The sequence below is a fragment of the Prionailurus viverrinus genome, chromosome D1, assembly GCF_022837055.1.
Source record: "Prionailurus viverrinus isolate Anna chromosome D1, UM_Priviv_1.0, whole genome shotgun sequence".
Classification (NCBI taxonomy): domain Eukaryota; kingdom Metazoa; phylum Chordata; class Mammalia; order Carnivora; family Felidae; genus Prionailurus; species Prionailurus viverrinus.
The window spans coordinates 110,437,525-110,453,457 of record NC_062570.1 but is presented as its reverse complement, the minus strand read 5'-3'; the positions used below and the strand labels follow the sequence as shown (position 1 = coordinate 110,453,457).

At 62.3% G+C, this 15,933-nt stretch overlaps 1 protein-coding gene across 1 annotated transcript; it reads right to left on the bottom strand.

Annotated features, from left to right (window-relative positions):
* Positions 1–1,953: 1,953 nt before the first annotated feature.
* Positions 1,954–15,933, bottom strand: FADS3 (fatty acid desaturase 3). The gene is made up of 12 exons (XM_047823970.1): positions 15,693–15,933; positions 7,487–7,597; positions 6,725–6,922; positions 6,257–6,358; positions 6,017–6,139; positions 5,659–5,719; positions 5,039–5,115; positions 4,492–4,589; positions 3,995–4,091; positions 3,819–3,898; positions 3,470–3,595; positions 1,954–2,297 (listed from the first exon to the last, which is right to left on the bottom strand). Exons 1-12 carry the CDS (start codon positions 15,897–15,899, stop codon positions 2,246–2,248), a joined length of 1,332 nt encoding a protein of 443 aa, XP_047679926.1. The 5' UTR covers positions 15,900–15,933; the 3' UTR covers positions 1,954–2,245.

The window sequence follows — 15,933 nt, the reverse complement described above, 5'->3', positions numbered from 1 at the left end:
ACACACAAGGGGCCACCTAGCATGTTAGCATTTGAAGGCCACGTCTCTATGGTCCTCTGCCATTATAAATGTGTTTCTTTGTATTTTGAAGGCATTTAGTTCTTTCTTCCAAATTCAAGGGCCAGTACCCAGGAGAATTAGTGACAGGTCCCGAGAGCTTGGAAAGGACCCAGCAGAAGAGGCGGCCAGGTGCTCTAGGACGTGTCAAGGGAAGGGGAGTGTGGGGAAGACCAGTGAAAGACAGTGACCTGTCCTGTCCCAAAGGAGTCCGTTCATAACTGGGACCAGCCATTCCCAACATCACAGGCAGGGCTGGTACTTGTGAATCTCCTTTTCCGCCATCTGCCCGGGCTGTGCAGATGTAGGCAGATGGTAAAGCAGGGATACGGGGTTTCTTGGAGGCTCTGCCAAGGCCCTTCCTTCCTTCCTTCCTTTTACAAACCTAGCCCACGCTCCCTAGGTTTTTGTTCCATGACTGCATAAGACATCTGATAAGGGGGAGCTCAGCCCAGGAGAGGGGTGATGACCTATCCCCAGAGGTTCTAGCATGGGGGACAGAGTGGAACAAGGATAAGGATGACCCGCCAGTGAAGGATTTCAGGCAATAAGGAGAGATCGGTGGCTACTTGAGGCCAGGCGTCTTCCCAAAGCGTCCTCGGAGGAGGAGGTCCCTAGGCAACCACCCATTTGCAGGCGGAGAGCACTCCCCACGGCCACCACCAGGGGCAGCATGGAGCGTGGCCTGCCCCACAATGGTGCAGATACTCTGGATGCCCCTAGGTGGCGTTGCAGGCTCAGCCTTCCCCCCCGGTGGGGACTGCTGCCCTCAGGTCTGTCCCTGCGAGCCACTGCAGGAAATGCCGCGATTGTACAGGAGATGGAGGGAATGCCATCCCGGGGCCCGCATGGCACCGCTCAGACAGCCACGGGCTTGTCCCAGGTCAGGGCAGGTGGGGCCCCAGGGTGTAGGGCTTTGTGCATAAAACTTTTTACATTTCAGAGGCCTGTTGCCAAGCCCTATGCAAAGAGCCTTCCATACAGCATCCCTTTTACCTTCCGTCACCCTCGGGGATCATACTACCGCTCAGAGAGGTTGAATAACTTCCACAAGGTCACGCAGCTCTGAGTCCAGGCAGAGGCGGGACTAGTCCCCTGGTTTACGGGACTCCGGAGGAGAGGAGGGTGGGAGCTGCATGGGGTGTGGATCAGGGTGGGGCCGGGCGGTCCTGGGAAAGGACTGAACGAGGCCCCCAGCACGTGTGCCCCTTCCACCTCCCGGAAGAGAACCCAGTCCAGGGCCATGGGGGCCTTGACAAAGCGAGGGGCAATCCTGTGGCTGGTGGGGAGAACTCCCCGTTCCCACTCCAGAAAAGGCCTCAGAGAAAACCTAGCTCAGCACTTTGTTTTCTTTAAGCTGCTTCCAGCAGGCGAGCACCGGGTCCCAGGAAGGCATGGGAGAAACCCAGGGTCCCCTCCTGTGGGCCACTGAACACAGTCAAGCTGCACCCCCGCCAGCATGATGCTGGGTGCAAATGCTAAGATGGGCAGGTGGCCCTAAGAAGCTCCTCTCCACAGAAGCTTCGGGAGGCCAGTGCAGGGCCGGGGGGGGGAACATCCTGGCTTCCCCTTCCTGTGCTGGGTGGGAGGGGGGCGCCTGCAGACGTGGCCCGAGCCCTGGTCTGCCGGACCGGCTCCCGTCCCACCTTGCAGAGGAGCAAAGCGAGTGAACCCAACGTGACGGCCGCAGGTTGCTGGTGAGTGGGTGAAAGAAAGGACAGGAAGGGAGGGACCCTCACAGAGACCCGAGCCTGGGCCAGCTGCCAGCTTCCCGACCCAGGGCCACCAGTCTCTCCCCCTGACCCCCTGCCCCCCCAGCACCCTGATGGCCCAAGTGGCCTAAACTCCTCTCAGGAAGTCCAGCTCCAAGATTCTTGCAGATTCAATACTCCACCGTTTTTCTGTGTTTGTTTTTATATAAAAATAACCGTTTTCCCTAAATTTTTGCTCTAGGAAAACATGCCATGCTGTGTGGCTTTATGTACTATCCCCCTAGCCCTGGTCCTGTTTGGCCAAGAGCCATGGCCTTAGGGCTGCCAAGCAGACAGGTGAGGGGGGTGGTGAGGTGAGGACAGCAGATCCAGAAGGGTGGGCAGGGCCCCCTAGGCCAGGTGGGGGGTGGGGTGGGGCAGAGTGGTCAAGCCTGCCTGGGCCGGCTTGGTGGTCGCTGGGGCCCTGGGTGCCGCCTTCACTGGTGGAGGTAGGCTTCCAGCCAGATGTCGCCAGACTTCTTCAGGGACCTAGGAGGCAGAGGTGGGGTGGGTGTTTTCTCTCACCCCTCCCCCAAGATAGTCCTCCGCGCGTCCCATTCCCCTGGGCCAGGCAGCTGGGGTGGGGGAGCAGAAGGGGAGACTCGGAGAGGGGGGCTACACTCTCATCAACTGGAGTAGAATCTAGACCTCGGGTCGGGGGAGACCAAGGCCGGGCAGCAGCCAGCACGGGCCTGTCCCTCTCTCTTTGGTCTCCTTCTGTGAGGCCCTGCGACCCTGGAGCCCGTGTGTAAGGCACGGAGGCTGCCCACCAGGAGCCCGACGACAGGCAGAGGAGCCAGAAATATCAACCACTCGCCAGGAACCCCTGAGCCAGCTCTTCTAATGGGACCCTGCCCAGTGGCAGGGGCTCGGACGACGGGGCTTGGAAGGGTCATGAAAGGGAAGCAGCAAGAGTTCAAACACCAGCATAGAAGGAAGGGCCTGCAAGCAAAGGGAACAGCATGTGCAGAGTGCAGAGGTGGAAGAGCTCTGGCGGGGGGAATCTGACCTCTGCTCCCCACTGCCAAGGCCACCTCCATTGTCCCTCACCCAGACGGCTACAGGGACCCCTGCACTGCTTCTTGCTTCAAATCGAGCCCCATCGGTGCACTCCCGGTCAGGGCATCCAGGTCCCGCGTGTCCCTCCTCCACTCACACCAGCACACGCCTGCCTCACGGCCTTTGCACTACTGTTCCCGTGCCCCAGATGCTCTTCCCCCCGATGTCACCACTGCCAACCCTCTGCCCCCCTCCCTGTCTCTGCTTACATGTGACCTTCTCGAATCCACCTACCCTGCCACCCTACTAAAACTCACAAGTCCCCTCTCCTGCTCCTACTCTTAGGTTTTTATGGTTCCATTTCACCAAAGCATACGTTCTCTTCCCACAGTTTCTGTAATTTACTTAGTTTAACTGGTTTCCAGATCTGCTAGGCAGGGATCTCGGCCTGTTTTGCTCACTGATGTTATCTATAGCCCTCAGGACAGGGTCTGGGCCCATGGCAGAGGCTGCCCTAAACCCCGGCAGTGTGAAAGAGCCCTGGGAAGGGAGGGCAGGCACAGGCTGAGGACCGAAAGGTGGATCAGACAGGCCTTGAATGCCAGCTCTTGGGCTCAGAGAGCCAGGTGCCCAGGAAGGGGCGCTGAGCGGGGGATCCTTACCCAACGATGTCCACCAGGGCGGTGAGAAAGGGCTTCACCTCGTAGTTGAGGCCGTGCTTGGCACACAGCGCCTTGACCAGCGGGGCCACCCTACGGTAGTTGTGCCTTGGCATCGTGGGGAAGAGGCTGGTGGGGAGAGCGTGTGCTGGCACCTGAGGTGACGGGTGACGGAGGGGGCCCCCACCCCACCCATCGCCACCCAGGCCCCCCCCCCACCCCCCCCGTTCACCACCTCTCCCCAGCCTCCAGGGAGTCCAGGGCTTATGTCCTGGCCTCCCTGGGGGAAGACTAGACACAGGGGCCCCTCATCAGCTCCTGGGCTCAGGACTCACTCCCACCCCACACTCACTGGTGCTCGATCTGGAAGTTGAGGTGCCCGCTGAACCAGTCGATGAAGAGCGAGGGCTCCACATTGCAGGTGGCTGCCAGCTGGCGGAAGTGGGCGGGGCACAGGTGAGAGAGGCGGGCATGGGGGCCCCCACCCCCCTCACTGGGTCCCTGCCCGGGCCCACCCCTGCTGCCCACCTGAGAGCTGGCCCAGTCCCGGTGCTTCTCATGGCCGATCTCCTTGGGGATGTGGTTCATCTGCGTGATCCACACGAACCAGTGGCTCTCCAGGACCCTGTGAGGGGAGCTCAGGCACTGCCCATGTCCAGCTCACCCCTTGCACCGGACCCGGGCCTTGGCTTCCTCGTCTGCACCATGGGATCACGGGACCCCTTTCCCAGTGGTGTTTAAAGAGGCTGAGCAAAGCCGGGTCCATTGCCAGGCGGAGCTCGGAGCAGCCCTGCTCACGAGGGCGGACATCCATGGGGCTGCTTATAAGCCAGGCCGCTTCCTGCAGACCCACTGTCCCTGGGGTCCTGTCACTCGTGTTTCCCAACAACCCAGGGAGGCTGCACTGCTGTCCCCATCCTGCAGATGGGGCAATGGAGGCTCTGACACTGGAGGGCTGTGGTCAGGGTCCCCTGCTGCCTGTGTGTGGCCTCCCCACCTCCCTGCCATCCCGAATCTGGCCATACCTGACAGCGACGAAGAGGAGCAGCGCCCCAGGAACGCCGTAGAAGGGGACGTAGCACAGGAAGAAGCGGGAGTAGAAGCTGGCAGCCCAGAGCAAGTCCTGCAGAGGAGGGTGGAGGAGGGCAGAGGCCCCCGAGGCAGCCGGGAAAGGGAGCTGGGGTCATCCACCCCTTCTGCCTGATGTGCCTTGGAGCCCCGGACGGGTCACTACCCCTCTCTGGGCCTCTGTCTTCTCAGCTACGTAAAGGGACGGGATCCTTGCCCTGCTGGCCTCATGGAGGAGTGTGCAATGGGGGAACCCCTCCCTGGGGACAAGTGCCTGGCAGAGCCGGCCCAGGGGACCCCCACCCCCAGGGAGGGCACCCCGACCGGGAGAGCACCGCGCGCCTCGCGCACACCCGCACAAGTACACACGCATCACAGCGGCACGCGCGCGCACACGCGTGTGCACCCGTCTGCATTCGCGGACGGGGCCGCCCCCTTGTGCCCCACGTCCCGCCACCACAACTGCACCCCCTGGGGGGGGGGCGGCGCAGAGCCCCCACTCACCATCCACCGCATGCACACCAGCATGTACGCCAGATTCTCCACTTCAAAGTTCACCAGGGTGAGCAGCGGCGGGCCGACTGCGAGGGGCACAGGAGGGCTCAGGAGCAGGGCAGGGGTGCCAGGCAGGCCAGGCCGAGGGAGTCAGGGAGCGGGGCGGCGAGGACATCCCGGGAATGCCCGTGGGGCCTGGTGCCGGTCCCATCCAGCCGGCTGACCCTGCGTCACCCACGTGGCCTCGGCCACCCATCTTCCCTTGGCCTCCGAGCCTCCCCGGGCTGGCCCTCGCCCCCCCGCCTCCGTGTTCCTCCTGAGGAGGCCAGCCTCCCACGTCCCCTTAAATCTTCATCCTGGCCACCCCGACAACCCCCCGGGGCCCTAGGGCTCCAGGCCACTCTGGCGTGCGTGCAGGAAGGAATCCTGAACACCCCGGGGCGGGGCCGGGTCGAGTGGGCCCGGGCTGCAGGCCGGGGCCAGCAGGGCTGGGAGAGGTGTGCCGGCGCCATACTGAGGGGGTTTGAACAGGTCCGCCCCTGGCCCGGGAGGGGGTGGAAGCAGGCAGGGGCAGACAGGCCCTGGCCGTGGCTGTGCCCCCACCTCCAGGAGGACCGAGGGACACTCACTCAGGAAAAAGTACAGATGCTGATGGTTGTAGGGCAAGTATCTGCGCTTCTTCCTGCCGTACTGCAGAGGAGACAGCCGGGGCTGGGGTCAGGGGGCAAGGGCAACCCCGGGTTCTAGCAGGTGGGCCCTTCACCCCCGGCAGGCTGGGAGGTGGGGAAGGGGTGCCCTTTGGGTAGGGACTCAGCGTGGAGTGACAGTGGGGGGGCTCGGTCACAGTGACTCAGTGGCTACCGCAGATGGGAAAATGGAGGCTCTGACGACGGAGGGCTGTGGCCAGGGTCCCCTGCCGCCTGCCTGTGACCTCTCCGCCTCCCTGCCTGAGGCCCAGACGAGCGAGTCCACATCCTTCCCACACACCTCGACCGACGACTCCCCCAGGAGGAAGACGGGCGCTACGGTCACATCCGGGTCTTTGTGGAAGATGTTGGGCTTGGCGTGGTGCTGGAAATGGCGGAAGTTCCACCAGTGGGCAGAGAAGCCCTGCAGGGGAAAGGGGGGCTCTGAGGGCGGGGGCCAGGTGCCTGACCGCGTGGGTGGACCCGGCGGGGCACCCCCAGCTCAGCCCCACGGCTGCCCACCACCCACCCCCACCCTCACCTTCAGCTGTCCCATCACAAACTGCTGGGCCAGGTGGTTCCACTGGGACTTCCGGAAGACGGAGGTATGGCCCAGGTCATGCTGCAGACACCAACACTGAGCCTGGGGAGGGGAGCAGGGTCAGGAGCCGGTGGGAAGGGGCCCCAGGGTGCCCTCCCCGCTCACAGGACGCGGCCGCCGCTCATGGTACATTTTAAGACCCTGTGGGCCAACTCCCTCTTTTAACAGGTGAGGGCAACTGAGTCTCGGGAGGCCTACGGGCTTGCCAGTCTGTCATGGAGACTTCTGGTTCCCCGCCCTGAGCTTCCACGGCTCATTTAAAATGCAGCTTGACCTACAGATACAGCCGTCACGGGGCCTCTGGCCGGTCATTCATTCACTCAGCAGGTATGTCCAGAGTGTCCCCACGGGCCGGGCCCCACTGTCTACTGGGCAGTTCGGGTGGCGGCAAAAGAATGCTGGAGTCACCTGGGAGGTGGCCAGGACAAGGGCGGCGAGGGTGCTGGGCACCCAGCCCGGGCCGAGGAGGTAGATGGTGAGCCAGGCGAGCACCTCCATGGCCAGGATGTGGCCCAGCAAGAGAGCGAAGAAGGCGGGCTTGGCCTCAAACAACTTCATGTCCTCAGCTGCCTGGCGCAGGGCTCGGAAGTCCTCAACCAGCTGGGCCTGCCACGGCCGAATGGCTGGTCAGCTATGGAAGCGGCCCTCCCCTCCCCCCCTCCCCCCGGGTTGTCCCCGGGAGCCCCCAACAGCGCCCCACGCTGCAGCCACTCCCAGTGTCAGGCCCAAGGGGTACAGCCCAAGAGATGGAGGGGCGAGAGCACAGGCGTGGGATCTGAGCTGGGGAGCCGGCTGGTGGCCGGGGCTCACCCCGCCAGAGGTGTGGGCACACAAGAAGCAGAGAAAGGCAGAGCTGGGAAAACCCTTAGGGCCCAGTGCTTCAAAACCCTCAGTGTCGATGGGGATGCTGGACCCAGAGCAGGAAGGGGCTTGCCTTCAGCAAGAAGGGAAATGGAACATGGCAAATGCCGGCCCAGCCAGACCCGGGCCTTGGGCTCCTGCGGGCCTCCTATAGCTCTACCTTCGGCTGCTGCCCGGGAAGGGAAGGCAAACCCAGCCCAGGACCCGGGTCCCCCCTGGAGTAATGTGGATGGCGTTGCTACCGGCGATGCTCCCCACCCCTCCAGGTCCCCGCACTGGGGGCTTAGCCTCCACCAGGGCCCCGCTCACATTCTGGGGTCCATCCTGGCTGGGCTCCTCCGGGGCCAGCTCTCCAATCAGCAGGGGCTGCAGGAACTTGCGCACGAAATTGAGGTCCTGGTGGAAGGCGTGGAAGGCATCCTGAAGGAGAGCAGACAGTCAGGTGGACGGAGGGGCAGATAGAGACGGGGTAGAAGGCAGAACAGACAGATGGAGAAGCAGCTGGTTGTTCCGGGGTCATAAAAAGAGGGCCAAATGGGTCAGCCTTGCCCATTAGCCCTTCCTGGTCCTCCCTAGGACCTGGGTGCCCACCTGGTCCTGCCCGGGCCCTGGGTGCCCTGCCGGGTCTTCCCCGGGCCCTGGGTGCCCTGCCAGGTCCTGGCCAGGCCCTGGGTGCCCTGCCTGGTCCTGCCTGGGCCCTGGGTGCCCTGCTGGGTCCTCCCTGGGCCCTGGGTGCCCTGCCGGGTCCTCCCCGGGCCCTGGGTGCCCTGCCAGGTCCTGGCCAGGCCCTGGGTGCCCTGCCGGGTCCTGCCTGGGCCCTGGGTGCCCTGCCGGGTCCTCCCCGGGCTCTGGGTGCCCTGCCGGGTCCTGCCCGGGCCCTGGGTGCCCTGCCGGGTCCTCCCCGGGCCCTGGGTGCCCTGCCAGGTCCTGGCCAGGCCCTGGGTGCCCTGCCTGGTCCTGCCTGGGCCCTGGGTGCCCTGCCGGGTCCTGGCCAGGCCCTGGGTGCCCTGCCAGGTCCTCCCCGGGCCCTGGGTGCCCTGCCTGGTCCTGCCTGGGCCCTGGGTGCCCTGTCGGGTCCTCCCCGGGCCCTGGGTGCCCTGCCAGGTCCTGGCCAGGCCCTGGGTGCCCTGCCGGGTCCTCCCTGGGCCCTGGGTGCCCTGCCAGGTCCTGGCCAGGCCCTGGGTGCCCTGCCTGGTCCTGCCTGGGCCCGGGGTGCCCTGCCGGGTCCTCCCCGGGCCCTGAATGCCCTGCTGGGTTCTCCCCGGGCCCTGAATGCCCTGCTGGGTTCTCCCCAGGCCCTGGATGCCCTGCCAGGTCCTCCTCAGGCCCTGGGTGCCCCAGGCCCCAGGTGCTTCCCCCAGCACAGGGCACCCTTCTCCAAAAATCAGTCCAGGGCCACACAGACTGGGTTCTCAGGTTTGCAAGGAAGATACATGGTTCAACTCATTTGATTTTAAAAGCAGACGTGGAAACGATGGGTTTAAAAAAAAAAAAAAATCAAATAAATATGGAACATTCCTGTGATTCTCTGGAACAGCTGGGGGTGGGGATGGGGTGCAATGCAACAGGGGTTGGAAAGTCGAGAAAGACAAAGCACTGGGGTAAGGGACCAGTTAGGAAGTGGCCCAGGCAGCACTGGAGCGTGAGCCAACTCGGATTGCCCAGCCGGGCTCCCTCAGTCTCTCTAATCCGGTCCTGGTGTGCCTGGCTCGTTACTGTTCCCAGCTCTTCAATGGGTCTTTCTCCCTGGACTCTCTCTGAAGGGACTAGTCATCCAGCTGCCTGAACTGTGGAAACACCACGGGGTGGATGTCCCCTGGGCCTTGGGAAGGTGACTCTTGCTAGGGAGCCTACCAGAAGCTGGGCCCCTACACTCACTACCGGGACTTCCCCACAGTCCTGGGAGGAGGAAGCACTTTAGGCCCCTCCGGGCCCCCACCCCCCACCCCCCACGCAGAGGCACCACCTGCAGGATCCACCTGAGCGGTCCCCTTTCCTGTTGTCTGCTCTCTTGCTGGCCCAGGGCAGCCCAGAGAGCTGGGGGCTGGGAGGGTGCTGTTTCTGGAACAACCTAGACTCCCTCCCTGAGCTCCTAAGAGGGGAGGGGGCTGTGTACTACTGATCTCCCCGCCTCTCCGGGATGACCTTGATGGAGGGGCAGGACATTTGGGAGTGAGAAAGTGTGGGGGAGGCTGGCCCCCACCCCAGGAAGCTGCTGACGGGGTGGGGGGTACCCCAGGCTCCTGGGGAGCTAGGAGGGAAGGCCGCTCTGGGGCTGGCTGGGCTGACCCCACTCACCGCGACCTTGAGCGAGTCGACCCTCCAGCTTGGGACTAGACAAAAGAGGGCAAGACTCCGGGGACTTTCTGGCTCTGGACTTCAGAGCAGTAACTTTTTCTTTTTTCTTTTTCTTTTTTTTTTTTTTTGCCCCTTAATTCACCTCTTTCACCCTTTTTAAGTGTGCAGTTTAATGGCACTGAGTGTGCTCACACTGCTGGCCATCCATCACCACCGTGCACTTCTAGAACTTTCTTACCTTCCCCAACTAAAACTCTTGTCTTCATGAAACACCAACCCCCCACCCCCACCCCAGCCCCTGTTAGCCACCACTCACTCTGCTGTCTCTACGAACTGGACCACTGGAGGGACCCCTGATAAGAGGAATCAAACAGATTTGTCCTTTTTTATGCCAGACTAACATGTCACTCAGCATAACGTCTTCAAGCCTCACCCCTATTGTAGCAGGTGTCAGAATTTCCTTCCTTTTTAAGGTTGATGAGCAGGCGCTGGGGAGTTTCCGCTGAAACTCCCTCGTGGCACATGGGGCCCACGCGTGCCTACTGTGGCCACGGCCCCAGGATTTCTTCCTTCCTCTTCTAGTCCTTCTCTCCCAGCCCTTCTTCCCTCTGTGTCTTCTGGGACCACCCTAGCGCCCAGCAGATCCCCGGGGGGGGGGGGGGGGGTCCAGGGCCAACTTCCTGGATGCTTCTCCCTGGGTCCTGATTCACCCAGGCCAGGCCTGGGGAAGCGCTGATGGACAGGGCCACCCGAGGGCCCTCCAGCCAGGTCTATCTCCTGGTGTGGCAAGGGGAGGTGTGAGCCCCGGAAGGGCTGGCGAGAAAACCCCAGAGCTCGCAGACCAGGCTCCGGCTGATGGGAGGAGATGGGCAGGGCTGTGGCGGGTCCTTGGAAAGCAGGTGGGCTCCCGGGGCTGGTGGGCACCGCTGACCCTATCGCGTTCTCGGCACCAACAAGGTGGGTCACCGGCCTCAGACCCAAACCTGATGCACCAGCAAATCAGCTCTTGCTGGAATACTTGCTGGGACCAACGGACCAGATCCTCTCTGGGCTACTGCTTAAGGACCCGGGGCCTGGGCAGAAGACTCAGAGAGGTTAAGCCACTTACAAAGAGCACACAGCTCCATTTGATGGCGAGTGGATCAGAACCCAGTCTGACTACAGAACTGGGCTTGTGGCCGCTCCTGGGCCAGGAGGAGGCAGTGGGTCTCCTGTGTGTGTGTGTGGGGGGGGGGAAGGTTGTAGTGGGGGGGGCCTCACCATGAAGCTGGGGGGGCCTCACCATGAAGCTGGTCATCATCCCACACAGCCAGGGACCTGGCTGTTTAGCAACTGGACTATAGGGGACAGGAGGGTGGTCCTGGCATTTCTTGGGGCACTGCAGGAGGCCCCACCCCCACCTACCCCTGGTGCACCTGAAAACATCCTCCCTATGATCCTTCCCCACCTAACAAGTGGAAGGTGGCACTCGGGGTCTCTCACGGGGTCTGGGAAGAGAGCTGGGTGAACCCGCTGGTGGCGGCGACAGGCTACGGTCACAGGAGCGTCCTCAGAGCCTGGCAGGGCAGGGGCTGGATAGCAGGTTTGAGTGAGTGGACACGAGCCAACCATCCACAGCCAACAAGGCAGGGATATGAACCAGTTTGCTGGAACAGAGGCTCGAAGTGGCAGGGGCATCTGCCCAGGTCAGAGCTTGTCATGACAGAGTCGGGATGCGAACCCAAGCAGCTCTGTGATGTCCACGCCCTGCCAGCCCCACCTCGGTCCCTGGAAAGCTCACAGTGGCTCCCGCCCTGCCCCCATAGCCCCACACGAGCCCCGAATAGCAGCCAGTTGAGGGGCGGGAGTGCGGGGCTCAGCGCCAGACTGCTGAGAACGGAACCTGAACAGCTACTTATGAGCCACAGACAAGATCGCACTCTCCTCCACTCGGTATTTTCGCATTAGTAAATCAGAAACCGCCCGTGCCCATCTCGTGAGGCTGCGGGGAGGACTGAGTCAGTGGAGGTAAAAGTGCACTTAGAAGGGCCCGGTGTCCAGCTCTGGCCGAGGCCCTGCTGGCCTGATGCGCCCGAATCCACTCAGACTTAGTGGCCTTGGAGGGTGGGCCTGTAGGCGTGAGGGAGGAGAGTGGAGTCCACCCTGCCGGTCCGACCCTGGCCAGCCTGAGGCTGGGGAACAGACACACGGGATGGGGAACATTTCTGGTCACTCCCCCAAAGAATCGGGAATGTTCCAGCTCAGGAAGGGAATGGAGCGGGGCTGTGGGCGGGGGTGGGGGGGTGGGGGGGGCGCTCAGGAGGTCTGGGTCTGTCCTTGCTGCCTCCTTAAGCCTTTGTGGAGGAGGCAGCGGTGGGTTGTGACGATGGGGAGTAGGGGGGGTAAGCGTCAAGGGACACCCCAGGAATCCCGCCGCCCCTCCCTCTCGCAGGTGGAAGATGCAGGAGACCCTCGTGCCCAGCACTCATGCTCTTTACCATCCCCTCCCCACATCATTCCTCATCAGAGCCAGTGGAGAAGCACTATCAGTGCATCGTTTTGCAGATGAGGACACTGAGGCACAGCTCCGAACGCGACGTGTCCAACTCGCACCCACGCAGGCAGGGGCAACTCCAGGACAGACCCTCCCGGGAAGCCACCCCTGGTGTGGCTGGTGACGGGCCAGCACACACAGTAGGGCTCCTCCCCCCAGCACCCTTGACTTCCCGAGTCAGCGACCCCAAAGGGGCCATACCCACTGACACTTTCTCCACCACCACTCTCCAGTTCCCTCCTCAAGCCCTGGTTCTCCCTAGCTGTTTTCTGCTATACAGAGTAGCGCTTGGGTGCCCTGGGGAGGAAAAGCAGGACAGCAAGGGTGCCCGGCCCACCTCTGTACCGTGTTCCTGCCCAGCACTCCCCCAGGGGGAGCTGGGCACTGTGACTACCCTGGGAAGGGGCCTGAGTGGGTGGGGACATCACAGAAACCACCTACGGAGCCCCGGGGAGGTCACACTTCATGGGGAGTGGCCATCAGGCAGCAGGGTTTCCAAGGCAGCCAGCGAGGTGGGAGGAAGCCTGAGCGTGGGCTCTGGGGCCAGGTCATCTGGGTTCATGGCCAGCCCCTCTCTGAGGCCCCACCCTCACTCTGAGGCCTGGGATATGCCTCACTTCCCCCCAGCTGCTACCCAGACACAAGTCCCACCCTCCGAGCCCAAGGACCTGATGCCCTGCCCTTTGAGGGCCCCAAGAAGGTCCCTTCGCATCACCCATATTCAGCCTGTCTCCTCATCTGCAAAATGGGCGAACACTCACACCCGCTTTCTTTCAATCGGTTGTTGTCTGAATGCCACACGATAGCCACTCTTGCCTTCTGCCCTGGCCATGCCTGTGTTTCGGAGCCCAGGTGAATGGCCACCTCTTCTGAGTGACCTTACCTGGGAGAATCATCCCACCATCTCTTCCCTTAGCCTCCTGCCTTTCTCCAGGAAGGCTCTGTCTTCCCTAGGGATCCTTTTAAATGTATATCAGATTCCCCTGGCTTCCCTGCTCTGCCCTCCAAAGATCCCCTTAGAATAAACCAAAGTCCCGCTTCCAAGGACACAGAAGCCCAGCCAACTCCTGTCACCTCTGGACCTCGCTGCCTGCCCCCTCCCAGCCACACCATACCCTCACTGTTCCTTGAGTACCGTCCCACTTCTGAGCTTTCGCTCTAACTTCCTCCTTGAGATGTTTTGTTCGCAGCTGGATCTTCAGAGGTTAGAGCAGAGTTTGGTGGCTAGGACCTGCTCGCTGAATATCTGCTACTGGGTTTACTGATCCAATAATTGCAGAATGAACGAATGGAAAAGCCGGTGAAGTCACAGGGTAGCGTGGGGTTAAGAAGATGGGCTATGGATTCAAATCTCAGACCCACCACTTAATTTCAAGTCACTCTGCTTTTTTGAGCCTCAGTTGTCCCATCTGTAAAGTGGGAAAAACCAGTAATAGTACCTGCCTCCTAGGGGTATCCTGGGGATTAAAAGACAGCATCCGTAAGTCAAGTGCTAAACTTGGAGCCTGGCACAGAGCAAGTGCTCAGTACCCAGCCCTGGTATACTTCTGGTCAGCAACAGCCAGGCCTCGTCCCTCCCTGGCTGCCTCCACTAGTCTCAAGCCGCCTATGACTCTTAGAGAAACCTGGCTCAGGGCCCAGAGCACTCTCCCCAGGGTACCCAGTTTTGTATCCCAGGATGGCCACAGGCTGACTTCATGGCACAGGAACTCTGGGAATTTCCTGGCAGGAAGGCTTCTGTTGCCTGGACATGAGAACAGCTGATGGGCGGCTGGGGCTAGTGAGAGATGGCCTCAGGAACACAGCCCCGGCATGACAGCTGCCCCACCCCTACCTGTGCTCCACGGCCTGGAATGGGCGCCTGGGGGCTGGGCCTGACCACACACAGCAGTGGGCCGGTCTATAATCTGTCCATCTGTTTGCAGGACATGCTCACACTTATCAGCCAGCAACGTATACCGACCAGGAAGGACTACTCCATGGGCAGGCCTGGGGCCACAAAGTTGAAAAGGCAGGGTCCTGCCCACAGCTGGCTCACTGTCTGGCCCAGCTCTCCCCTCTTTACAAATGAGGAAACTGAGGCTCAGCGGAGTGACGCCTGGTTCAAGGTCACACAGAGTCTCCACTGGCAGAGCCAGGACCGAGCCCCAGGGAGCACACAGACTGCTTCTCTGGAAATGGGCAACAGACCTTACTGGTGATGAATCAGTGAGAAACCTGCCAGACGGAGGTCTCAGGGTCAAGAGATAAGCGTCTGATGGGGTTCCCCTGTGAGAGGCCCCCCAGCACCGGCCTGGGCACCAGGCAGGAAAGAGCATTGAGAAATGCCCTCCGTCAGCCTTTCCTCTCTCCTGCCTCCATTCTGCCCTTCAGCTCTGAGGTTGAAATAGGCCCGAGCACGCAGCCATAGGATCCCTCAGGGGTGGCGAGGGCACAGCCAGCTGAGGGGGAGGGGCAGCGGCACCCCAACCACCCCATACCCCGGCAGAAATGCATGCGCGTCCAACCGTGCACACGAATGCATGCAGCGCTCACGCACATACAGGCCTGTGCGTGGCCACCCACTTGTCGGCCCCTCGTCATCTTCAACTCCATGGCCACCACCCGGCCCGTGGACAAGTCTGTCAGTGTCTAGCCTTTCAGGAGGCTTCTGCCTCTAAACCCTTGGCTTCTTAGGGGGGAAGTGGGGAAGAGGGACCTTTCCCTTAGAGTCTTTGGAGACTGTCCAACCTGGCAGTCCTGGTAAACAGGACCTCCCGGGACAGGACACGCTCTTCTGCTGCCAAAAGTTCTGCCACTTAGGGATTCGTCTCCTGGAATCTTGAAGATTCCTGGTACCCGGCCGGTGTGGCCCATCTCGAATGTTCGACGGTCAAGGCAGAGCATCGTGGTCTCTCCACATGAGGGACTGCTGGACCACGGGAAGGGGCTGGTGAGGAGGCTCCCCGAACAGGCTGCTCTACCACTGGGCTCCGGCCAGATGCTCCCACTGGACCAGGTCACAACCCTCCTTGGCAAGACATGTCTAGACATGGGCTGGGAAAGGGAAGTCGGGGTTCCCAAGGGTCAGTCTATTCCTGGGGTGACTGTGCTTCCCGAGGAGGCCCACCCAGCCTGGCTGGCAAAGTTCTCCCACGTGCAGCTGCCAGCCCAGGAGAGGTGAGTCACTGCCCCTCAAAGCAGTTTACAGCAGCTCTTGGGAAAGCCACAGACCTCTGGGCACTGCCCAAGCTTTACTGCCCAGCCCCCAGCCTCTGGTGGCACAGCCTTGCCAGTCCCCTGGGGACCCCACCCTACCCCTGGCACTGGGCAGGAGCAACCTGGCCTGGGGGACCCAGAACCGAGAGAAGCTCAGAGCAGCAGGGAGGGCTCACACTTCGGGCCGGCTAGTCGGCCATGGCACACCCACCTCTGAGAGCCCCTCACTCCCCCTACAGACCCGCTCCAGCCCAGCCCCCACCCCGTCCATGGCCGGGTGTGCAGGTCCTCCGCGCAGGGACGTGGCCTCCTCAGCCCACATCAGGCCCTGACTTGTCCATCCCAATTCTGGGTCAGCGAAGAGTATCAAGGGTCAGCGAAGAGTAGAAAGGATGCCGGATCGTGCAAGCAGAGCGGATCGCAGTGCCCACGACCAGGCCCCAGCGAGCTCCAGGCTCCAACCCGGCCAGCGGTGGGCTTCCTTACCGTGGCGTCCTCAGCGCCGTGGTGGCCAATGAGGCGGCTGCCCCCCGGGTGCCGTTGTGCCCAGCGGCTGATGTCGTAGACGCGACGCTCGATGACCAGCCACTTGTCGCCCGGGAGGTTGTGCGGGCGGATCTGCTCCCAGCGGAAGGTGGGCAGCGGCGCCCCCGGCTGCGCGGGCCCCCGGCCGGGCTCCCCGACGTCGCCCATGGCCCCGTGCAAAAGCCCTCGGCCCCCCCGCCCC

Bases quoted from the DNA above. Each gene is read 5' to 3' on its own strand.
- FADS3 (XM_047823970.1), bottom strand. From the start codon at position 15,899: ATGGGCGACGTCGGGGAGCCCGGCCGGGGGCCCGCGCAGCCGGGGGCG. The intron at 3,899-3,994 runs GTGGGCAGCAGG...CACTTCCGCCAG, and splicing joins GGGACTGGGCCAGCTCTCAG to CTGGCAGCCACCTGCAATGT. The intron at 3,596-3,818 runs GTGAGTGTGGGG...TCTCCCCACCAG, and splicing joins AACTTCCAGATCGAGCACCA to CCTCTTCCCCACGATGCCAA.